The sequence below is a fragment of the Thunnus maccoyii genome, chromosome 2, assembly GCF_910596095.1.
Source record: "Thunnus maccoyii chromosome 2, fThuMac1.1, whole genome shotgun sequence".
In the NCBI taxonomy this organism is placed as follows: Eukaryota; Metazoa; Chordata; class Actinopteri; order Scombriformes; family Scombridae; genus Thunnus; species Thunnus maccoyii.
In genome coordinates this window covers 10,586,662-10,613,024 of record NC_056534.1, presented here as the reverse complement: position 1 = coordinate 10,613,024, position 26,363 = coordinate 10,586,662, and the positions used below count along the sequence as shown (strand labels likewise).

Below are 26,363 nucleotides of genomic sequence, written 5' to 3'. Positions count from 1 at the left end.
CACAAAGACATATGTTTCTTGAATGGAATCACAGCAAGTATATTCAGACAGTAACACTGAATTAAAACAAATTCTACATGATTATATTTTGGATGATAATCAGACAATGCAAACACTGGAGTGAACAGCTTTGTTTTTCAGGGAAGAGCCACTTTAATTATACAGCAGATGTTTACATTATTAATGTAGATGCTATTTTTCTGTATCTATGTTTACTTTTCATCAGTATGTTTCCATATAATATAAATATTGCATGGAGACATATACAATCCTTTTTTAATAAAAATCTAATTACAAACAACTACCTCCATGCTACTATGATAACTATCACATCCCTTTTCCCACCATCAAAGATAAAAAGGGCTCTCTGGTCTTCAAAGGAACTCAACTACTCATCATATTCAAGCATTCATATTGTCATCGGTGTTATTATCATTGTCATCAAAGTCATTATCATCTTTGACATCACTATCATTATCATCACAATCAACAACTGAGACTCAGAAATATGAGATAATCCATATGTCCAAGAGTTGGCTGAGATTGTGACATAAAAGGCTATTAGGTTTTTTGTTCTGATCGGCAGTGTCAGTAGTATGTAATCAGCAAAGCTCTAGAGGAATTCTTCTCCTGCTGTCTCAGTAGATAAACTAAATTCCCAAATATTACAGGAGTTTTCAATAATCTACACAAAGCAACAGTAAAGGTGTATAATCCATGAGTTTGGAAAATCAAAGGGCCCCATGTAACATGAACTAAGGCCTAAGGTCTAAGGGAAGAAAAAACCCTTCAGAGACTCAATAACAAACAGAGTGTAGTCTTGCAATGCCAGACCTTACACACCACATTTGTGCAGTGGCAGTGCAGGAGAGAGATGAAGACAAGCCAACAGGGGAATGTGGTCTACCTCTCTGGATGCATTTGTAAGCCTGGCAGTGATGTACTATTCTGGCTGCACGCAGGACATGGAAGAGAGACTGATCCATATGTGCAAGGAGTTACAGTAATCTGGTGGAGATAGAAGGCACTGGCCTCAGAACTGCAACTGGGTCTTAGATGTTGTGCTGTAGCTGCCCGCTGCTCCTAGAAAGTTTGAAATGGGTCAAACGCAGAAGATGCAAAGTATAAAACTCAAGAAATACAGGTCCTCCAAATTTAACGAAAAAAATACATAACTGCCTTCCAGAACAACACTATGGGCAGGACAACATACTTTGTCAGTGCCTTCAAAAACTGTTACAAATCACCGTTGCAAAGATAAAACCATTTTCTGGTTTGACACAGCTAGCAAACAACCGAGCAGTTGTTTCCTGTATCAAAGTCTGATGTTTTGTTCATCAACCATATCCAACCACAATGACCTCTGCAGATTCTTTTGGCTCATAGAGAGCTACAATGTCACATTATTTCCTCATTTCCCAACCAATAAGAGTCATAATTCAACCTGCTATTAGAGGCTGAAATCACTTGAACATGGCTTTTGTTTAAAAACAACTGATACTGTAATTTTTCTCGAGAGGACAGTCTCTTCTCTTTACTTTTTTTAGCGCTGTTTTTATTGAACTTGGAAAACACAACTTTCTACACAAGGTGCCATATAAAACATGAAATTTAAAATGATACATTTATAATAAACAATATATGTCATACAATATGGCAGTAATTATATTTATTAATATTTCAGTCTCTCGTCTGGTTAAAGTGATTAATAAAAGTCGACTATATCCACTAGAATTTACCCTCCTGTCCTTTTAATGAAATTTTTATTTTCTCTAAATCTAAATGCATCATCACTTCTCTCATCCAACTTGCATGAGTAGAGGCTCCTGCCTGCTTCCAGTTGAGTAATATTAATCTACGCGCCAGCGGACTGACAAATGTTATCTCTCTTTACTTTTTTAAACGTAAAGCTGGTATCCCTAAAGTTTTAAAATAAATCTATTTCATTACATATATTCATCTGTATGTGTTTAGGCAGCACAGTGGCTCAGTAGTAACTCTGTTGCCTCACAGTAAAGCTGGATTCATACTTGACACAAGATATTACTACAGTACAGCATAGTCCTGCATCAGAATCAACCTGTTAATACCACAACCAAAAAACTAAACAAGTGTATCATATGTGATCAGGTCGTATTGTGCGTTATTTATATGCCACACAATAACTGCGTTTACATTCCCTCGTTCACCTTGTAATACGAGCAGCGGTGGGAAGGTCCGACTTGTTTCATTACTGAACAGGAGACTGCTGCTGTGCGGTTACTGTTTCATTCACTTTGATAGAGAACGGGGGTCGCGGTGAGCAGAAGGTTTGCAATGGAAGCGTCTTTGTTTGGTGTGTTACTGAAAAGGAGAAGATAACTGGGACTTTTTTCAATGTTATATTCACTCTGATCATCTCTACTGACATCAGAAACATGTAGGAGAAAACACAGCTCATGCAGTCCCGACATGGTATCTCAGTTGCTACCATCGACCCGACGTGTAGTTACATTTTTGAGGAGGCACACGTTACACACACAGAATAGGTATGGCGTAACCCCTTAACACAGAAGTATAAATCCAGCTTTAGAAGGTCCTGAGTTCAAACTCCTTTTTGTTTAGTGTTTGCATGTTTTTGCATGGTTTTCCTGTATTTGCCTCCCACCCCAACGATATTCATGTATTAGAAATACTTTAACCACAAGCCGTGGTCTCTAGGCGCTGCACTGTGGCTGCCCATTCCGCCTTTATAGTTAAGGGTCAAATACAGAGGCTGAATTTCCCTGTGGGGTTTGCTAAAGTATGACTTTAATTAACTTAGTTGGACACTCTCTCCATACTCTTAAACTTTTAAGCTGAGTATGGAGAGATGCATTTTCCAAGTTTTTCAGTGGCTGATTAAATAAAAGCCTTCCACAAAACTTTCTATAAAAACACCACGGTCTTTGTTGTAGTTCAAACATCATCTCAGTTCCCTCTTGACACCAGAGAGGGCGACAACATGTGGAAAGTTATAGATTTCAATTAAGGATTTTAGCACAACTTGCGCTCAAAGTTATTTTTAGATGAAAAACTAAGGTATATTTGAGGGATGCAAAACCCTCCGTATCTTATTTGTCTGGAGCATTTACATATTTTCATAAAGACAGTTTTTAAATTGCACTGATCAATGGGTTTCAGCAGGACATAAGGCTGAGTGTCTACATAACAGTGAAAGAAAATGTAAATTTCCATAATATTACTCAGTGGTGGAGCACACAAATGGAGAAAAGAAATTTATTCAAAATTGGGTCCTGAGATGCTGGATAAGGCGGATGAAAAATTGCCTCAATGGTTCTGCTCCTTAGTTATGACATGAGCAAAGCCAGGGCAGGGCAGTTTACACTGGCCCCATGCTCAAGACAGTCATGATTTATCATATTGAAGGCAGCATTGAAGTCTATGAGGAAAAGAACAGCACAGTTAGAAACAGCTGTTAAAGAAACTTTTCAAAAGAATGACCAGACAGATTTCCATATATGTTGTTACCACACAAAAAGAACAATTTAGACAGACAGCACTGCGTATGAAAACAGCAATTTAGACATGGTTCTCAAAAACTGCAGAAAACTGTATAATTTTTACAAGAATCAGACCCATTGCATGTATTGAACAGGACAGAACAGCCCCGGTGGCCATGAAGCAATTTACAGAGTGGAGATGACACTTGGGCTGACAATATCAAGAAAACCCTCGGGGATAATATCAAAAGGCAGGCCATAGAGGAACAGTCTTGTAGGAAACGGTCTCTATTAAGAAAGACAGGGCTCAAAACAGTTCAGGACAGCACCAGTTTTCTGGTGAAACAAAAAGGCTGGGGACAGGTGTAGGGCACACACCGGTGAAAGTATGAGGAAGGAGAGCACGACACATTTATTAGTGTGGAACAGGACTCATGAGACTGTCCACTCCAGAGAACAACAGCATTGGTCATTTGTTTACACAGCTTAAAACAACCTACGTACTGTATGTTTATGCAGCACGGTGGAATACAACCAAGTGCAAATACTGTATTTAAAGACAACTTTAACATATATCTGACAGCCGGAGTTACAAGTTACTTAACAAATCAATAGTTTACAGGTAGCTGCATCTCAGGTGATATAGCAGGTTGTCCTTTGAGCAAGACACTGACCTCCAACTTCCTCCCAATCTGTGTATATAGGGGGGAGGGTATATACAGGGTATATTTACATTGTGGCATCTGGTAAATGAATGTAATGTAATATAAAAAGCATAATGCATTACCAGCATGTAAAATATGATTAAATTTGACATATGTAACAGTGTGTGAAGTGGTTTAAACTAGTTCCAACTTGACCAGCTATAACAGTATAATGTTAATCAGTAATAATAATCCAATATTATGATATTTAATGTATTATATTATTCTGATGTTTGCTAACACGTTCACCATATTAACATGTCAATGTTGTGTTTACAGCTTGTTCCACTTCCTAAGTGGCTGAAAAAATCTATTCATTTATTTCTCATAATCTCTAACCTTATCAAAGCAGTTTTAACTGAGTAAACCTGACGGCACCGTAAACCCCAGAGGCGGTAGATCATCCAACAAACTATTTTGTTCTTCAGCTCTTGTTGAGATCCGTGTTGATTTTTTTTTTTTTTTACCCTTATCAGAGGTGAGGTTAGAAAAGCATATTTCTGTCATGACCTTGACTGTCTCCTGATCTGTTTCAGCAGGCCATAAAATAAGTGAAAATGTTTCCTTTTTCACACCTTCTTCCCTCCTAGGAGTCCAGGTGCAGGCACTGAGTCCACACTGGCTTCTCTGTTCATGATTTATAAGATTAAAAGGGGCAATCAACTCGAAAATGGAAGACCAAGTGCCACCGAGTAGGGAGAATAGCTCCTCTGTGCCAGTAAGAGATTTACATATGATGAAAGACAAGAGATCAGACAGTTCAGGACTGGAGATATTATATTGCCGTGGCAATAATGAGCATGCAGTATACTTTGAGCCAGGTTTACTGCCAGGTTTATTGTCTGTTTATTGTCTGGAGATCCTGCCTGTTTTATTAACATGACATCAGCTGTGCTTTTAAATATTGAACTTGACTTCTTTCCTTGATATTCTAACATTTCTGTAACCCAGCAGACAGGAAAATGTGCAGGTGAGGGTTGGGAATAGCCCTTGAAAATAATAATACTGAACAAATCCCAAACTAAATTTAAATTCAAAACAGTGCAGTCAGAGGGGACTTTTGTTTTCAAGCTATACATATCTGCTATGTCAAAATAGGTTTTAAATTAATGTTTTTATGAATTCTGACATGAACCATAAAACTGCTAATAGTTGTGTGATCAACTGGTCTGACAGAAAAATAAACACACACACACACACACGCAAACATACCTATACGCTCCTTCATTCACTCCTTCTTTCTTCCCAAACACTCAGTACACAGTACATGGACAAGCTTTCCCCTTGAAGCTTCTTTGAAAAGGTTTATAGAATCTTAAAATAGCAGTATGGTCTGTGAGCACAGGGATTAAAAAAGAGAGAGCTACTATAGAGCTTCTGTAGTGTGACATCACACAGACAAACACACGCACACACACACACACACACACACCACAACCCTGCCATTGCCATCTCATTGTACTCCCCAACTGGGGCGTGAGAGAAGGAGGAGAGCAGGGAGGATGACAAGAGAAAAGGAAAGGGGATAAGGTTGGCAGGAGGTGACGTGAAGAAAAGGAGCAACTAAAAGACATGGAGGATGACTGAAAAATAAAAGGATATAAGAGAGTGATGCAGGGGAAAAAGCTGGTAAGCGTAGAGTGTACGAGGGAGAGCGTGTGAGAGATGACATTGGTGAAGGAAAAATAAAGTAAGCAAGAGAAAAAAATGAAGGCATATAATCATACAGATGGCAGGTTTGAGTCGGACCATTGCTGTAATGTGGTGTGTTTGAAGCTGAGTGGGAATGACTGCTGACAGATCTGAGTGATTCGTGAACACTCATCCACAGAAGCACTTTTTCATAAACACGTACACACACCAACACAGGTGCACAAACAGCAGGTCCAGCTAAGGTAATTCTCTCGTTGTGTGTCTGACAGAGGGACCTGTTGGCACACACAGCACAGCGCAGACAGACAACAGGACCCACCAACACAGCCTGTGATGTATGCTAAACAGCTGCAGCGGCTCTGCTGACGAGAGATTGACATCTCCAGCAGCCGTTTCCAACAAGCAAACAACAATCACTGAGACTCGCTGCTTACAGACAGATAAACAGAATGCAGAGACACATGAACAGACAGTTACACAAGTGCTGTTACACTGTTAAGAATGTTTTCCAAAGAAATTTAAGTCGGAGATGTGTTGCTTTACCTTGCAATCACTATGTTTAGACAAAACATACCCAAATAGAGTCTCAAATTAAGTTAGACATGGATTTATGTGATATCAACTGGCTTGATATGTGAACTGAAGTTTGTTTTAGTTGAATTTGATTGGGATCTCATCATGAATCTGATCTCTCTCTTCCATCTTGTAAAAATCTGAAAATAAGTCAGTACCAGACAATTTCACTTTCACTCCTGACTGTCAGGATATTTCAAGTAAATCAATAATCCTCTCGTTTCTTCCATGGGTGCACACCTTGTCATTGATAATCCCGCAGCAGAATTCAGTATTAACCTTCTCTGCTGTTCTTTTTGAGATTGGTCTGTCTCTGATTTAGAGCTCCGTTGACACCAGAATAATTGATTAGTGACACATAGCTCACCAGACTGCAGCTGAAATAAGACAAGTCAATTTACTTATACAGCAGAGCACATTTAAAACAACAAATGTGACACAATAATAAACAAGCAAATGACAATAAATGACTTAATAAAACTGTGCATCCATAATTTTATAAAACAAAAGGCGTATTCCACAGAGAACCAATAAATGATAAAAACAGAGTATGACATCTTCATGATGGCAATCAGAAAGGTAAAGGAAAGAGATGAGTCTTAAGAGAGGTTTAAAATGGACAGAGAAGATCTAATTGTGAGAGGAGAACTATTCCACAGTTTAGGGGCAAATGCTCAATCACCTATGGATGAATTAATTGGTAGTGTGGAATAATAACGAAAACTCTCGTCAACTCTTAAAAATGCAATAATGGAGAAGTTACAACACTTAGCATAACCTGTCACAAAGTATTTAAGTTTTATAGTGACAGTCTGTTGCAGAGCAGACGGGGGGTAGAGGGGGGTGGCTGTCCTGGGTCAACGGTTCTCTCCAGTTACAAACAGGCCCACTTGCGCCCAATCTGCCTGACTGAACATGCATTTTTGTTGTTTAGTTGAATATTTTGAATAAAGATTGTTTGTGTATCTTGATTGTGGCAAAAAAATAAAAAGTCAGATTCAGACCACGTCTGCCTCTTCTGCAGAGCAGAGATGAGCCAAAACCACAGCCAAGGGGTTCTCGTCTTAGGCTGTATTTGTATGTAGACTAAATCAGGCAGTGCGGCGAAAATGCCAGTCCTCCCATTTATCTGAATTGGAGTAGTGCGTTTCGGCTGCAGTGGCCAATCACAGCCAGAGATCAGACTGATCACAGCTGTAAACTCTGCCATGGGGGAGTACAAAGATGTTACTAGGATGAGGGGAGGACATTTCTCTTCGTTTGATAACGGTAAAAGTAAAGTAATTAAGTAAGTAAGTAAAGTTAGACTTTGCAGTCAGCTTCACGACTCATTTTAAAAAAGACAAGAGAAAGAGAGACGGAGAGAGAGAGCAGCTGTGGTCGAGCGAGCAGGAGAATGAATGAAGAGAGGGAGCGCTGGTACTGAGAAAGCTGGTGAATCAGATCAATAAAACGTTATTTTCTAGTTGTTTCACAGCGGTTACGTTCTAGAGCACAAATAAACACGCCCACACCCCCACACACGTCTGCTCAACCCTGTGGTGGTGGGCCGCACCGACTGATTTGATCTGAATACGGCTTTATGCAGTAAACAGCACCAGCGGGGGCACTGTGGCCTGTTTGAACTGTCGTGAGTCCACCCCCCTAGTACCACCTAAATCGGGCCCCCGCCACTCTATTTGGCTGCCAGGAGTTTTAAAAGCGAGCAGGCTATGTATCTGTGAATGCGTCATGTTGTCACATGCTGTCAAGTTAACGATCAAGGTGATGTGTTCTTTTAATCTAGCTAGGAGGTAAAATGGAGAGAAAGCATTAAAACACAAGAAACAAGAGTGTAAGAAAACTGCATAATCAAGCTCACGTTACTGCTAGCACTACTAGCCTGACAGTGGCTAACGGTCAGACTATCCAACCTCGCTGGGCTGTGTGTTGAGCGGGACATAAACATTGACAAAGATAAAGTGGTTGGCAGGTTTGCCAACATGATGGAGAGGAGGATGAAGTTTTAAAAAGGGACTGTAAAATGTACAAGGTTGATTAACCTGTTCAGATTATTTTGTTCTATGGATGATGGTGGAATTCATAAATGGACTACACTAAATTACAGCATGCTGAGCAGGGACAACGACTGGTGAGTGAAACATGTAACTTCCATAACTTATAGAAGTTATATTATGTACTGGATCTTGTACTGGGACTGACAAGCCCGCCGAGAATTTGAATAAGGTAGATTTTCCCATGTTTTGCATTTATAAGTAGTTCAGCGTGGTTTGAGAATGAGCCTGTGCAGAAGCTCTGTCTGTTTGTTGCTTGTGAGAATTCATTCATGCATATAGAAAACATGAGTGAGTAAGTTGTGTATTTGATACATGCAGTGATACTTTTTGACATGAACAAAAATCATATGTGCACTGTTTCTTTTTGATGAGAACAGAAATATGCTGTCTAAATACCAGCCTAGACTCTGTAATTGAATGTAATGTGGTTTCTTGTATCACACCACTATGAAACACTCTAAATTTGTTAACTGTTTTGATAAAATGACATGTTATTCCTACTTAATACCTTATTTCTTTATAACGACCTGTCTGACTTGGCTTCTGACCACACCACTGTTATTATTATAAGTGTTTAATTTCAGACTTGATTTAGCTAACCTTGATAAATGTGTGGAGTCACAAGAAAAAAAAACATTGAAAAAAAGCAATTTCTGTTAATTTTATCAGACTTTTCTCTAATTGCACTGCTCTTTTCTTGGAAAATACTGGGCTTTTTGGCCTTTTCAGGTTACCTTCCCTGTCAGAACTTAAACATTTTGATGATTTTCAACTTTATTGCTATATTTAAGTCAATAGGGTGACACATCTTTTGCCTGTTATCACTGTGGCCAGATGTAGCTTGTAGGAATAGTTCAAATCGAGTTACATATTTGGACTTCAGTGGATGGTGAAAGAACTGCAGGGGGAAGCTTTTTGAGATAACATTCGTTTTCTTCCCTCTAGCTCTGATGAACTAAGGGCACTCGAGTTGGCATTTCGGACAACCAAAATGACTTTCCACTATAGGCACACAGATGACGCTATGGATTATTTCACATTTAATAACGTGTAGTCAGCAGTGTCTTGCAGTGGCAGTTTTCAGGGACATGGACAAAAAAAGCCCAAACTCTAACTCAACTGTGCCGGAAAAGGTCATGCCCTATGAAAGAGCTAGGGCAGGGCCTGAAAAGTTTTGATTGCCAGTTGAAAAGGGCAATTTGCACCCAAGAGGAAAAAGGGCAACCCATTCCTGCCCCCATGAACGCCACTGGTTGTCAGTGTCAAAGCTCTGACTTGTGTGAGCCACAGTCACCACTTACTGCAGGAATAAAGCAGAGGCTTAGGCTGTTGTGACTGGGCAGCAGCACCGCTAGCCAGGGCCATAAAGACTGAGCGATTGGATAACAGCTGTGACTGACAATATTTTTGCTCCAGTTGCCCACTACTGCCAACAGAAACAAGCTCACTGTGATGCTGAGAGTTTCACCAAAGGCTGTTTTTGTTAGATTGTGATTCCAACACCACTGCGTAGGAAGAGCGGTTGTCTGTAACAATGTGTGACATAAAACTTTCTTCAAAGATTAACTAGAAGAAACAAAAAATAACAAGAACAATTAAGGCCTGGTCACAGTAGAAAGTGACAGCTAATTCTCAAGAAAAATCTTCAAGAAACATATGGCTCTAGATGCTTGGTGACTTAGTGACTACTTGTGGGCCTAGTTGGCAAACTACTGTGGTTAGAGGGTTAAGAGCTAACATACTAGCAAGCTAGTAACATGCTAGTGCTAGTCAGTCACAAGCTCTCTGAGCTTCTTTCTATTTTCTCTGTACAGCATAGGCCGCTAAAATTTTATTCTCAACATTCAAGATAATTTCATTCAATTTAGACTTATTGATAAGAAAAATAAACTCTCCGCACTGGCTAGCTTGCTAACTGACAACTAGTAAGCTCGTTAGCTTGGTCAATACTGTGTGATAAGTTAACATAGTTTGTTCAAAACACATATTTATACCAGCAACTAACTGTCTGCAAACATCATGTTTGTGGAGCAGTTTACTCTCCAACAGAGGACGGTTAAATAAAAGCGGATGGTACAGCACACCTAATAAGCTATAATGGCTTTCTCCATTTTAGACTCTCTGGTTCTCTGTTCAAAGTTCAAAGGTCAGCTCTGTCCCGACAGCTTGCTATTGGTCAATCGTGTAAATTCGCATGTCAAAGTTTATCAATGTTGAGACAGATTTACTGCCAATCCAAAGATCACAGCAGATTCATTGGAATGAAATGATATCGCCATGAAAATTATTTTAAAGGCTTGTGTGACTGGGCCTTAAAGCAGCTGACTACACAATACTGTAATGCTGTGCATGTTTCTGGAACCCTAACAATGTTTATATATGGCCAGAAACATAATTGGTAATTTATTAAGGATGCCACTGCTACTGTAAAAATGGCTAATGCACATCTGACCCTTCCCCAGCAAACAAAAAGTGGCCATTGTTTGGTTGCTGCACATGGCTGCAGTGCATGCATTACCAATTGTGTTTGCGTAATTGCCATGCAAGCGTAATGCATGGCATTCTGTCTATAGGTGGACATGAATAGGAGCTTAATCTGAGAGATAGGTAAATACACAATACACTCATTCTCCAAATTGGCCTCGTCTTGATAATCTCACCCACCATAAATACTGCTACACTTAGGGACTGAAAGACAGGCTCTTTGTGCAGGTAAACTGTGATTTCTCTGGCAGTATGAATAGCACCAAAGTAGTAACAACTCTAATGGATTGTGTTGACCCCTCAGACTGGATGTCCACATTGTAAGATGCAAATTTTTTTCCCTTAAAGCAATAATGTGCTAAAGGGTATATGCAGAGTAGGAGGAGTGGTGTAATTTTGCCTGCAGCATTTTTTTAAGTGCATGAAAACATTGCTGTTATCACATCCTCCAAGACAATGATCCATTCACCAGCACTCAGATATAATGCAAAACAGTTTTAAAAATTCTATCTATGTCTACGATTTTCCCAGAACAAAAAAATGTTCAAAAAAAAAAAAAGCTGGGTATCTCATTGTTGCCTGGGCAAGGTCTGCACAGACACGTCTCTACTTTTTTTTCCAATCACAACATTTCAGTAATAGCTATAGTACTATAAAAATGGAAACCACTTCAGTGATAGCAGCAAAGAAGATTACAGCAAATGAATGTGTCTTAAGTGCTCTTAACAGAAGCTCTTCATCCAGCCACAACACAAACCAAAAGAGCAGATAATTGTATTCTTTTTCACAAGGGTTTTTGTCATCTTAATGCTGTCCCTAAGTTGCCTTCTACTTGAATTAGTATTTTTTTGGCAGTGAAATATGATGGAATCAGCAAATAATATATGTATAATACTAGATATTGTTTATCTTTGCAGAGTGGTAATCTAAGTAAAGGTGATACACAAATAATGTATTTTAATTCAGTGTGTTTAAGTATTTCAAGAATCAAAAATCTCCCAGATTGAACTTGAACAAATCTTGTCAATCACCTGTCTGTTGGTTGAAGGCTTATCCAACAGCTTGTAACGTCTATTGAGCCTCCGAAAACCACAACGTGCTGTGACAGCGACCAAGGCTGATGAGAAAGATGAAAGGGAAACCAACAGAGTTCCAACCTCATCAACAGAAAATCTCAAGGATAAAGAAAGAAAACTGTGCGCTAAAAAGTAAAATGATCGTCTCCATGCCAAAAGTAGACTGAACATCAGCATCCAAAGATGAAAAGCACTCAAAGTTAAAAAGGGATGATGAGGAGCAATTGTCTCCAAGCCAAACTACAGCAAATATTTCAATTGCCCTCCAAAGATGAAAACAACTCCCAGACAAGACAACGTGATGAGGAGTGAGACTGCAGCTCTTTTTCCTTCAGGAACGGTGAGCTCCACACAGCAGCGTAGCGTCATAGCCAAATCAAATACAAATCTTCTAAACACAAGCAAGTGAGGTGTTGATTATCTTCTGTTACATGTTTTGCTTTAGTTTTTTTTTCTTTCTGTTTCACTAATTTGACTGGAACTGCAAATTAAAAAGTGTGTGTTTGTGTGTATTTTCAGGGGTTCTCGCCACATTCACCAAGGCTCCATTTACACCGACTGGTAAAAGTGACCTAATTATTTGCTCCTACATAACATATATATTTATTAACATATCAACAAAAACAAATGAAAAAACACATGGAATCAGATATTTTAATATCCTTTTTGTTCCTTTTGTTTTTTTTTTTTTTTTTCTGTTTTTTATATAGCCAGTATTTATGATGCAACTTTCATTGTTGATATTAGAAACAGTAATATGGGACACATTCAAACATCTGACAAACACATTTTCTGCTTGATCTGTCAATTATCTGTTTCCTTTAACCTACTCTGATCACTCATCTTAAATGTCAATATAACCAATCACTCAATATAGGTGTTGCCATTAAAATGACTGATTTGATCGGCATCCCAGCACACAGTGCCTGGTTAAGAGTAGCATTTCTGACCTGCAATCAAATCAATATTTTTTGCTCATTTACTTGTCTGACAACAGAGACAGAATAATATGTAAATACAAGCAACTCAACTGTGAGTTTGGCTGTATTGTAACACAGTAAAGGTGATCAGGGGGAGGCAGAACACTAGTCCAACAGGCTTAGACTCATTAGAACTGGGCTGTGTCTTTCCCACTCATCACCAGATGTTTGCCATGAAGTACAGTTTGCCAAAATAGGACGAAGAAGACATTTACCATTTTCTTATTGTTCAGACATTTTAGTTTGAACAGAGATCTTCATTAAAATGATCTTGACACGTTAGTCATTTTCACAGGTAAACAACGTTCTCAGAATTATCTGACTTATTGTGGATATAGTTTTTAAGTCACTAGTGCAGTGAGAAGGACGTGATCTCTCACCAGCTTCACTTCGACAGCCAGTTATGTTCTATGTGGTGCCCAGCCAAGCTGGAAGTAACTGGGCATCAAGACCTGTGGTATAAATGCAGCCAGAGAGCCTCAGAGCAGAACAGAACTAAATGCTGTAGTCGGGTTTAGTCACCATAGTAACTATATTAATCCAGCTACTTTCTCCCCCTCCCTCTCTTTCTTTCACACAGACACACAAATGCATCATCCAGTCTTGCTACACAGGAGTTCAAGGATAGCAAGATTTCCCAAAGCCTTCTAACATAGCTGGCTGTTCTTCTCACACCCCGAGAATAAAAACCGTGGATGCAAGAGCAGAGAGACATGAGAAGACCGAGAGACACGGCAAAATGAAAAGACAGAAAAGAAGGATGGGGTGGCAGTGGAGATGGTAGGGGAGAGACAGGAAACAGACACAGGAGAGGAAGACAGAGAGACTGAGCTGGATGACACATGGAGACACCATGGAAGTAAAAGCAAGAGAGCAGGTGAAGAAATTAGAGGTTAAAGTGGGGAAGGACTTAGTGAGCGAATGACACAGCAGTGTATCTTCTGCGAGTGACAGCAGGTGAGGGGAGCAGGTGTTAAATATTAAAGGGACTCAGCAGAGAACCTGGGCAAATGGCCCCTACTGATATGGGACATCCCAAGCTGGGACCCACACAGTCAAGCGCACACACATACACATACACTCACGTACACATATGCGCGCACAAATACGCAGACACCAAGAGTAGCATCCCACCACAGTGGCAGAGCAAAGCAGAAAGAACATGCATGTTTAATTTACAACCTTCCATTTCAGCATGTTCGTGTTCTTATGCTACACACTGTGACCCCCAACCCCCACCCTCTATCCCCCACACACCGGGTAGGAAGTCAAAAGAAGAGATGAACAAGACTGGCAGAGTATGAGTGAGCACATATGGGGGTGAGGTAAAGCCAACAACATTTCTTATTTCCCAAAGTGGCTCCTCTGTAATGGAAGTACAACATTCAAAACTAATCCTGTTCCTCTCCTGGGCTTACACATGCCCTTTCTCCGCATCAATTCCGTGTTCACCCAACGTGTCTCCCTTCTCACAGCATACCATCCAAATTCCTATAGATTATTCCTGAGTGCTCCACACTGACATGCATTATATGGGGATGATGAGGAAGTAGAGACTGGGAAAGAGTGGGGAGGGAAACAGGGAGGGAGACAGGGAGAGAGAGACCCTTACATATCGGACAACGGACCTGTTGTGACATTGATCCATTTGTTTTCATTTTTGAAAATATGGGCTTGGCAAACAAAAAATGGATGATTCTTTGATTTGTTTGGGCTGGCTTATCCAACTGGGGTGGAATTTATTTTGAACATTGCCCATTCTGGCAGAAGTACAAGCAGAAGTACAGTGTAGGCAAAAACAAACACTGTATTGCTAAAACAGTATTGGTGTCAGGAAGATTTCCAGGGTTCATCCCAGACCAATAGATTAATCTTTCATTTTAAATCACATACAATAAACCTCTTATGTATCTTTAACTTTAAATTTGTTTTCTTTGATTAATTTATAACTTATGTATTACTAATAATAATATGTGGATGCGCATATGTGTGAGAGTATGTGTGTCGTCTGGGGACATTTCCACACTGAGCTTGAAAGAAGGTTTTTTTTCATCCAACATTGTTAACACTAAACATCTGTGAAAGCTGTTTATATGGGGGTCTTGGGTCTAGTTGATGTTCGGTCTACAGCAGGCAGGGGCTGAGTGGGACTTAATTTCAGCCCAGATCCACCAGGTGTGAAGCTGTTTCTTCTACGGTGTCTATTAATTAGTTGCAATTATTTTGGAATATTACAAAACTTCTGATATTGGTGGTTTTGATATAGTGGGGAAATTAGTGGGCAGTTAAGAAAAGCACCTCGAAGCAAAAATCTCGACTACAGCAACAAAAACGCTGTCCTGCCATAATTGGAAACACACAACTAAGCAATAAAACCCTTTGTTTGACACTACTCCAAACCAAAACCTTCATCCCCAATTGAGAAGCAGCTAAAAAGGATTTTTGTATGTGGGAGAAAACTCACACAAATTGTAAGTGAGCTCTGAGGTCTGTAAACAAAATCATGACAAATAAAAACTGTGCTTTTACAAACATGAGGAGTCATAGCAGTAAGTTACTGGCCTCCATAATCTTGTTTACCACCAGTTTCAACAGTTTTCAGAGATGCCTGGAATGCCTGCTCCTGTATTTGTGATGCAGTATGATGGCTATGCAGCCAGCTACTGATAAGATGACAACTGGGGAAAGTCTCTACTTGAAATGTGACATAATCATGACAGTTATAGTTTGCATTTTGACAGCTTAACACTGCTTTAACACCTCAGTATTTCACACTTGCACTGCCCACCTTCACGTATATCTATTATTTTAGAGCACTTGCCTGCTGAAGTTTTTTTTTTTTATGCTTCTTCTTTCTGTATTTTCCTGGCACCATCTCCTTCCTTCTGTGTTTTGCTCTCCATCTAAAACATGATGTGTAGAATACTACTGAACTCAGCCAGGATACCCAAGGTACCGTGGTTTGAGCGGCTCAGTTTTTACTCCTCTTCTAAAGCCTTGATTGCGACATTACCAGACAGCATGTGTGTGTATGTAGAGACAGAGAGCGCAAGGCTCTACCAGCTCAGCCTGCAGAAAGCACAATATTGTTTGTTAGCCCACAGTAATCAAGCTGAATTGTTACCAGCCCACTGGGATTTCTTTTGATCCTCCAGATTACCACTACACTACTGACAGCAGGTATCAAAGCTACTGTCCACAGACAAGAGGTCTTATATAAAGCCAGGATTTTTCATAAAATAATATATTTGTTAGGGTTTTTACTACCCTAAATACTCACATGGTTACAGATTATATGTGTATCATATAGTGAAATCATTAAGAGGGGCTAATACTGCTGAGAAAAGCACTGGATTCAATTTATCAAGCAAGAATGCCAAACATTTGCTGGTTGCAGCTTCTCAGATATCACAGTGTGTTTGTGCAATTTGTCTTAAGCGGTTTTATAAAAAAAAAAAAAACTGAGGGAAAATGCACACCTATTCTAGTGAGGTGGTAGCTTACAGGCAGACATAAAAAATATTGGAAAGCTGCACGCTCGTTTCTACTAATGAAGATCATTTCGGCAAACTGCGTTCTTCAGGAAAAAGGAATTAATTGGTTTTATATCATTATACATTTTAGGTCTTTGGGTTTTGAAGGGTTTCTTTCATCCTCTTATTGAGACTCTGAGTAATCCTTCCATCCACTATATGTATCCAGTCAAAAACAAACACACAAACACAGCGGGTATGACGGTGCAGTCTTTAAAAATCCAAAATTAAAAGATCTTTCCTGCTATGTATAACAATATTCCAATTAGCTTTGCATCATGGTTGTTTTTTTTTGCATTGTCCACCTTAGCTAGTAATACACATTGAAGGGGTGATAACACCAAATCATATCAAGGTGACCACTTCATTTCCCTACAAAATTTCTGCATTCTTGGGCATTTTCAAAGCGTGCCCATACATACCAATGCCTGTATTACATTCAATAGATTCAGGAGAGTTAAAGCCAAGCTTGCCTCCCAATAACAGGATATATAATGCAGCCCTTGTAGTATTTCAAACTGTGAAGGTGAATGTATTCCCTACAACTGATTCCCATGTAATAACTTATAATGATTGATGGGCAGTTTTCAACATTTTCTGACATTTAGACTACACAATTAATCAATTCATCCAAAACATAATCAGCAGATAATGAAAACATTATTCAAATCTAGAGCCAGGATGCTGGAGAAGAAAACCATCTCGGTCTCCTCACACTCTTGTCACAAATATGTAAATACGATGTCCTTTGGGTAGTTGCTGCAGATGATTGAGCTCTACAACAACCACACACACATCATCAAAGCTACAGAACAGAAAAGATACCAATCAACCGAACAATTCTTCTACAGTCATTTGCTGACTCACTGCACTTCTATACCTGCCTGCCAGTGGGCTGCTAATTTAAACCAAGCAGCAAGACTTTCTTATTTACAGCACTGGCCTGCAGGAACAGTTGCAGGGGGGCTGGTTAGTTACAGGCTTCACGCACTCACGCTCACACCTGGGAGCTGCCAAGAATGACCGTAGTCTTGTACTTTTGGCCACTGAGCAGTTCAATTAGAGCAGTTGGGGGTTAAGTACCTCGTTTAATGGCACATCAACAGCAGCGATTGAAGGCAGGAAAAACACAATTCATTTATTTCCCTGTCATTATATAGTCAGTGTGGGTTTTAAGCCATTGACCTTCATGTTGCAGTTTCACTCCCCTAACCTTTCAGCCAACTCTGACTGTCTCTTTTACCTTCTTCGTCTTTTTTTTCCCATCTTTTCTCACACATACACACACACACACACAGAGACTGCATCCCCAGTCAAGCAGTACTTCAAAAGGCTGCTGTATTGCAGCAGTTGTTGGTTCCTCTGTTTTGGCTGCTGCGCCCTGAGAGATTTAAAAGCTAAAGAACCAGTTGTGTTTTTATCAAAGCTTCTTCAGTCTGTCTGTCAGTCAGCAAGGTCTACAGAGTCAGTACCAGAGAGAGAATTCAGCTAAGAAAGAGATGTACATCCCTAACTTTGCACTGAGCATCACACCAAAATAAAACAAAAATCCAATCTTAAAGATTTTTTTTTTTTTTTTTTTTTTTTAAAGCAATGAATCAGTTTTTTCTGGCAACCCGCTGAGCACTAGACGTGATACAGCTACATACAGCCCAGGATTTAAAGTTTTTCTCTTTTTTTTGGCTTTGCATAGCCCAGTTTTATACCACGCAGAAAGTACATTATTACATATTTAAACAATGCATGAACATCTTTTAAAACACGAATGATGTACCAGACAATGCTGTATTTTCAATGCAGATTTCTAGTGACCATATGAATACTGTACATTAAAATGTGGCCAAAACAAGTCTAATTAACATAAAACTGCAGCCCAAAGGCTTAATTTAAACAAAAATAATTTGACAGATAATAATCTGACAGCCCTGACAGCCCAAAACAAGCTTCCAGAAACCTCTGTGTCATTTTTAAATCTACAACATGGTGACTGCAACATCCGAGGATGGTTTATATATGACATAAGGGAACCATTTTTAACTCAAACAACCATCAGAGCTTAAAGTAGCTCACAGGAAGCAAAATATAGCATTTATCAAAGGCTGTGGTATACCATTTTTTCATTTTCCCACCAGCTGAGGACAAACACTGTATTTCTAAAATGGGCACTTTACACAAATATATATTTTAGGTAGTTTAAGGGGCTTGTTATTTTTCATGCTGTAGCCTTGTGGATTATGTTGAATTGTGAGCTGCATTTCAGGTGGAGTGAGTCTCTAAATGCCAAGTTTCTCAATGAAATACGTTTCTGGCCTAATTGCTAACGTGCCAGGACATCTGAAAAAGGTGTAGGTTGAAAAGCATTTTCCTTCAACATTTAGAGCTAGCTCAAAGCAGGGATTACAACTCCCTAATCCCACTTCCAAAACACAAACATTGTGTATCCAAAGGCGTAGGAGTATGTGCTGTACGTGCGTGCGTGTGTGTGTGTGTGTGTGTATGTGTGTGTGTGTGTTCCTGTCCGTGCTTGTGTGTGTCAAGGGTACTCACCTTGTCAGCCATAATCATAGAGGAGCCTCCGTGGACTCCCAGGACTGGAAGTTGTGTCTGAACAGAGAGGAAGTCAAGGATCTGGGCAATGGCCTCCTGATCGGTGCCATCGGCAAACACAATGCCATGGAGACGAGTGCGTGACAGAAGCTCACACACCTTGGGACACAATGAAACAAGCTCAAGTGTCATACAAGGTGTTTGTGTGCGATGAGTCAAACAGATAGTGTTGAATGTGTCACTTTTTCTCACCTGTGTGATCACAGACTTTGGGTCTGTCTGGTTGATCCTCAGTATTACCACAGAGACGTCGAGGGCATCGTCAGGGCGCCGCGGTGGGCGGAGCTCCTGATCAGAAACAGGGCGCGTCTGGCCCATGATCACACCCACGCTGAGCCCTGGAGGCTTCTGGGACGCCACAGGCACCATGATCTGGGAGAGTAGGAGCAACATCCAGCCCACTACACCCATCATACCCTAAAAACACACAAACACCAAAAATGTAGTCTAATCAAGAGAGTTAAACAAAAAATAGCTTGTGACCGTTTGCGTCACAAAACCAAAACAAATCAATCTCAATCCTGAACTGATATTACCAAGCTCATATTCTAAAGCTGTAACAACATTTCTTTACCTTGACAATTTCTGCCACTTGAAAGTACAGGTGAAACATATGCTGTCAGTTGGTTATACGTTAGCGCTGTAAAAAGACCTGACCATTTTCTCAAAGATTGGCTTGTATTTACCTTTGAGAAAAATAGTGTGGCTCAAATATGTGATTCCAATGCAATAATGAGAAATGATAGGAACAAACTGGGGCTGGGAGTTTACTTTCCGTCCTCCACTGTTCAAAATTTACTTAATTCAGTCTCAGTTTCAAAGCGACCATTAGAAGACCACAGTTAAACTTAACTTTATTTCTGCTAAACCGCTAATCTGGCTTCAAGAGATGCCCTAAATCTCTCTTCCACTGTCCGCCTTTATTTGAACACAATCTATGCCTGTAGGCAATGTTCACAGTAAAGTGCCAGCTATTAATGGATAAAATAACCCTGAAATAAATGCGATCAGATTTTACTCCATTCATGGGGGTATGAGGGGAAACATTCTAAATCGCTAAAGGCACATAAGTGTCTGCATCAATCAATAACATTCACTGAGAGGAAAAATAACATTTCTTTAAACTCTATATCTTAATCAAGTTTCAGTCTAATACAGAGGAGTCTAAGCTCCATGTTCCCAGTTTAAGCTCAGTCTGTGTTACCTTTTCCCGTAATATGAGCAGATCTAAGAGAAGCAGATGAGTAGAGGAAATGCAGTGTGAAATGCCCTGGGCTGAATGAGAACTAATGAAACCATGATGTGAATGCTACGTTGCATCTTAGCCAATTTCTTACACCACCACAGTCCAGCAGAGCTGAAAAACACCTCAGGAGGAAACCGTCACATCCAGAAAATTAACCTACTGTCTCTACATCTCTTCATCCTCCCCTGTCCTCATTTTCTAACTTTGCGTTACTGTCTATTAATCATCTTTATCTCTTCATTTTCTCATAATGTATTTCATTTTTTTGAAATCTTTCTCTAATTCTGCCAATCTGTCTTTCCGGCTGGGTTAGTGTGTGTATCTGATCCATGTCATCTCACACCCGGTCTAATCAGGCCAGTTAGTCAAGTCAGTACTTTCCCAGCTTGCTCTCTCTGCCCTGGTGCCCACAGACTAGCCTGCAGCTCCAGCAGCACTTAGCATACGCCGCTAAATCACACACCGCTACACTCCTGTCCCAGGGAATTAGCGTCAGCTCCGACCAATGGGACAAGATTACACTAACTTTCCCTGGAGTTAGCATCAGAGCTAACATAACTAGGAGGAGTGTGCTGTGCCACAGCTTCCAAAATGGTCAACGTAGCTGGAAAACTTTGGGTCACTGAGTGTTCTTGCTGTCTTATAGGATTTGCATTTGTGCTTAAAATCATATCCACTGACTCCTGTAATTAGCTTCCAAAAGAGACGTCATGAGGGGTTACTGTATCCCCCTCTGTGTTAGCATTTATGCTAATATTTCCATGATACTGAAAAATGCAAAATCTTAATAATGCAACAATATTCAGCAGGCATAATTCTCTAGTATCCTGACAACACTAAAAGGGTTTTCATTCTTTAAAAATATCTTAAAATAGAAAAGGTTTTTTTAGCCGACTTCCTGGAATAAAATCAACTGAAAATGGACTGAAAGCAGTATTTATTTTTATTTTTGCTCACTCGAACATGTTTCCTAAATAGTACAAATTTGCCTTTAAGCAGCAAATTAGCCTTGTCCAATAATATTTTTATTTTTGTGGGTGAAGTTGAATCTAGACTGTCTCTGTCAAAGCTAGAAACAACACACCCGGTGCTCAAATGGGAGACAGCATTAAGAGGCCCTCAAGCTGCTTCAGTGAAAATGAATCAGAGGACGTCATTGTGCACACTGTAACACAACCCAGAGTGATTTTCCTCGTATATAAGCACATTTTTTGGTTCAACAATGTTACCCCTAACTCCTATTAAATAAAGCTCATGTGGGAGTAATTGCTTAAATCTATCAGTCCACATTCCATTCCTTCATTCATCGCCAATGAAGCAGCTCCATAGTGTCTCTAGATGACAACACAAATTAGACTCTCGCTTATGTGGGTTTTGTTTCCCAAAAATATCTTAAAGCGATACTCCACTCAAAATCTATGTTTGAACATCGCACTTAAACTTAATAGGCTTGAAATAAGGTTGATAACAGCGGCTATTGTCAAACTGAAGTCAGGCAGTAACGATAGATTCCAATGTTGATATATTTTTAGGAAAAAAGTATTAAAACGTCTGATAACGTCTCTAAAACTGCAACATAATCCACTTCACTGTTTTCCGTCTGTATGCTCAGTAAGTTCCAGTCACTCGTTCATTAGCGAAAATGTGGCGAAATTTACAAATCTATCTAGGAGGATTGTAACATCCATCATACGAAGCTTGTTGTTTGTAATGAATTTCCAAAAAGTATCTTAATTGGTGACAACCACCTGTGACTGGTCCAATACCGCTGTCTAGTACTGCTTCATATTAAATGTTTTTTAATTTGTTTTCCTTTTTCTTTTCTTTTCCTACCAATGAACAGATATTCTACCACTAATGATCTGTATAAAACAGAGAGGTGTTCAGTGCAATATGAGAGCTGAATATTGAATTATTTAATTAGATTTTAAAACATCTCTGGATGCTTGTGGCACCATTAAAAAGAACACAAAATAGGCGGTCAGCACTCAGCAATAAATCCAACTGCAGTGGTGAGCTTGTATTTTCATGAGAAAACATTTTGCTCTGAGAGTATGTAGAAGTCATCACTCTTAAATCTAGTTATTAACATTTGCACTTGGGGCAAGTATCTTGAGCAGCAGAAAAAGTCAAACTACAATTTAACATTAAACCCACAAACTTATGCCTATTGCGTTGTATGAGATAACAGCTGACTGTAAGCTCTCTACAGGCTCAGGCTTGAATAATGTAGTACATCATATCATCATTTCTTTTGTGTGCTGCGGCACAGCCACTGGGGTAGCATAAGATAGCAGGAGCCACCCTAAAATAATGTCTTGTCACCCAATTTTCTACCACAGTTTCTACTCTAACTCACATAAAAGCGTTTTTTCTTCATCAAATGTTTTTTCAATTTGGTGTGTTAATCCCCATAATACCCAGTTCCAAACTCTGAGTGTCAGGGCCAGATTTATGTACATATTTGCGCTTGCAATCTGCATGAAATTAGCGTCTGATTTACTGAGGCAGTAGCTAATTATCAGTAACTGGGACTGTCTTTTAGGTGTATTCTGCATGTAAACGAGAACTCAAAAGATGCAGTTCAGTGGTGAAGCAGGGATGAAAATAGGGTACTACAAGATAGAAATCAAACCCAGAGAGAGAAATCAAAATGTCTCATTAAATGAAACTTTAACTTTCCAAACCATTTATGAAGGCCTTGTAAAACCGGTGCAGTAGGACCCAGTTAACATATAAAATGTTAAGAAAAAAAAAAAAAGCCATCTCACCTTAAGTGTCAAGAGTCACCAAAACGCATTAGCTCAGAGGATGTCAACTCACCATCCCATTTTTGTTGTGGTGCTAAAAATGGTGCGATATTGTGTTTCTTTATTATAACTGCACAACTTTTCTTTCTAAGAGGCTGTCACTCCAAATACAAAATAATTAACTGTAGCTCTCCTACACATGTTTCTGCTGTCATGGTGATTTCTACATTTTTATCTTCCCTACTGAAACCTACCTTTAATATACCGTTTCAAATCTGCACCCGTGTCGCAGAGGCATTGAGTTTTCCTTGTAAAATTGACCCTTGAATGTTGGGTGAGCCTTAATAAATGCACCAGAATATGCAGTCAACCACATTTCTCAAATCTATCCCTGTTATCTGTGCAATTCTCCTTTAAACGCTAAATGCATTTGCATGAAGAAGAGAGGCACACTTCACTGATCGCACGCAAGCTGTGTCTCAGATGACAGGCAAACTGCGCTTCCAGGCCGGTGCCCCTGTTTGATAAATAACATGCACATCAAATGAATTTTATGTCGTCAAGTGCTGTCTGTTGTGTGGCTGCTAAACAATGTAAGTTGACAAGATTGGCAAAGTTAGCAGTCTTGCCCTAAGTAGCTAGCAGCCAGTGTGCAATGCGTGTTTGATTCTCACACAAATGCATAATATGCAAGGATATATCATGTATATAGAGAAATATGCGAATAGTAAATAATGTCTTCCTATTGATGAAATGTTTTATAATCGTTTATGAATTATTTCATATTAGAAAACGTACATTGTTTTGATTTTTGTTCGTTTTTTCATCAGTTAACCAGTGAGTGCCATATCAAGGCCCATCCCTCACAGGATTACCAAACATTAATGATTATAATACAACAATTTCCAGCCAGGCTGTTCACAAATGAAACTAAGTAATCACTCCTCATTCACAACACAATAATAATCACCTCTTAGTGATAAAAGGTTTTCCTTCTGAACTACCATGCATTCGCCAAACAAATTGCCATTTTAAAGGCGTCTTTTTCAAACATCATTTTCAGTCGCTGTGAGTCACTCATATCCAGCAACTCACTTGTATCCTTTATTTCATTACACAACATTTACGATACAGTAAAAAAACAAACCCTCCTCACTCATAGTGCGGACTCCTTGTCTCTTTTTAGAGGAGAGAAGTTCACTGTAATGGCTGTCGGGCAACATTTGCAGCGTGTATAAGTTAAAAGAAGAGTAGGCCAGCCACCTTTATTGTTTCTTAGTGTTATTTGGCTGCAATAGCATTGTGAGACACTAGCCAAACTAGTCCCATTACCAGGCATTCTGTGATAAGTTGCATCTGAGTTGCATACTGGGTAAAATTACGACATTGCAGATGGTGGTGTGATGGCGTCATGGACATATCGGAAAATATTTTAAAGCGTTGAATCCTTGGTTTCTGTGTAATTTTCACTTTTCAAATTGGCAGTAGTTGGCAGTAATGGAGTCCATCAGCAAATGTATTGAATCTTTTCAACAAAGTTTACAAACTTGTTGTATATTAACTTTAATACCTTAATACATTTCTAAAGAGATTCAAATTAAGATTATACTTTCGGAAGTTTATGAGAAATATATGAATGCAAGAAGGCAACTTTTCTTTTCCTCGCTGAAAAAATGGAATGTGTGAACATTTGGATGAGATATTTTCTGTCTCATCATTGCACAGACTGACAACCATTGTTGTAGCGTTGTGAGTATACAATATTTACACTGAATATGCTTGTTAGTTTATGATATATATCAACATGTTTGAAATGTGAGGTTTAGAGAGAGAGGTTTTGGAGAGAAAATTAAACAGACGAACAAATATTGAAGGAAGCCTGACACACACATGTACACACATATACACACACACACACACCCCTCATTACAGATACATTTATTGGGTTTGAATAGAGTCGGATACTGACAGCTTAACATTCATCCAGCTGTCATTTAAAATGTAATGAATTTTAACTGATAAAAATATTAAACCAGAAATATTGCACCGGCAGCTGACACATTCTTGCTTATTATCAGCATCAATTACAATTATCTTCTGACAATACAAAACGTATGAAGTGAATATTATATTATTTCACTTCATGCGAATACTTCATGCAGTTCATTTACTTCAGTATAGCCACCTCAGTGTATTCATCCTTTGTGTATTTCAAGCTTATAAATCTTATTTTCATGACTACAGCTAAAGTTATGCGTGTGAAAGATCTTTTTTAAGGAATATGTGTGATGTCAGATTGTGGCCTTATTTTACACTTGGGTTAGACCAAATCTATCTTGTTTGGATCAAAGATGAAGCTCTCTCAGTTACAGTAAATACTTGTGTTGTATTCTTGACAATAACCTATGAAGTGATGCTATGGTTTTAAAATTACTGGGCGAGGTAAATGCCAGACATAGATATCTGGCAGGAAAGGAGCAATAAATTGGACAGGGACAGTCTAAAACTATTAGTCTCTTCCCTGGTCCAATGTCATTTCGACATAGTGTTAGTTAATGGAACTGAGCCCTTAGAAAAACTGAAACACAAACTTCAAGTAGCATGAAACAAAGTGGTTAGGGTCCTCCTCAGGTTTGAGCCAAGGAGTCATAATAGTAGGTGTCAGTTCTTACAGCTTCACTGGCTTCCGAGGACCGAGCACATCATATTCAATTAAATATTGTTTGAAGGATTTTACATGTAAGGGCTCCCAGCTACTTTTACAATTATTTTAAGAAGGTGGACTAATACTAGATAGTATTTCCTAATAGAATGTGGATACATAATATGTCTTTTACGTTTTACTTTTTAATTCATTTGATTTTCAATTTGAACCTCTATATAGAGACATTACTCTCCATTTACTCTGTATTGAGTGATGCTGCCTCCTTGTTACTTCTGTCTACTAGCAAACAACAGAAAAATACCTAAAAGCTGCTGTGTGGTGGGATGCACTACCAACAGGGTAAAGAACCCAAAACTAACTAATAAGCTGCCAAACCGAAAAACTCAAAAGTGGAAGACGTTTAAGGGCTATGTGTTGTGCATTGGAAGAGACAGACCTGAGCTGAGCTGCATGGACAGCCTGCAAAACCTCCATAAACAAGACACATATACTTGGACACGCTGCTAGACACAGAGAACACAGATGAAAGTAAAAACAGAACAGCTGTTTAATT

At 39.2% G+C, this 26,363-nt stretch overlaps 1 protein-coding gene across 1 annotated transcript in view; it reads right to left on the bottom strand.

The window, feature by feature from the left end:
* The window catches only part of grin2ab (glutamate receptor, ionotropic, N-methyl D-aspartate 2A, b), a 92,514-nt gene that overhangs the window by 53,772 nt on the left and 12,379 nt on the right, over positions 1-26,363 (bottom strand). Inside the window, exons 3-4 of the mRNA XM_042429385.1 lie at positions 19,342-19,566; positions 19,090-19,248 (exon numbers count right to left, since the gene is read on the bottom strand). Coding sequence (XP_042285319.1) covers positions 19,090-19,248; positions 19,342-19,566 — 384 coding nt within the window. The remainder of the gene's footprint in view (positions 1-19,089; positions 19,249-19,341; positions 19,567-26,363) is intronic.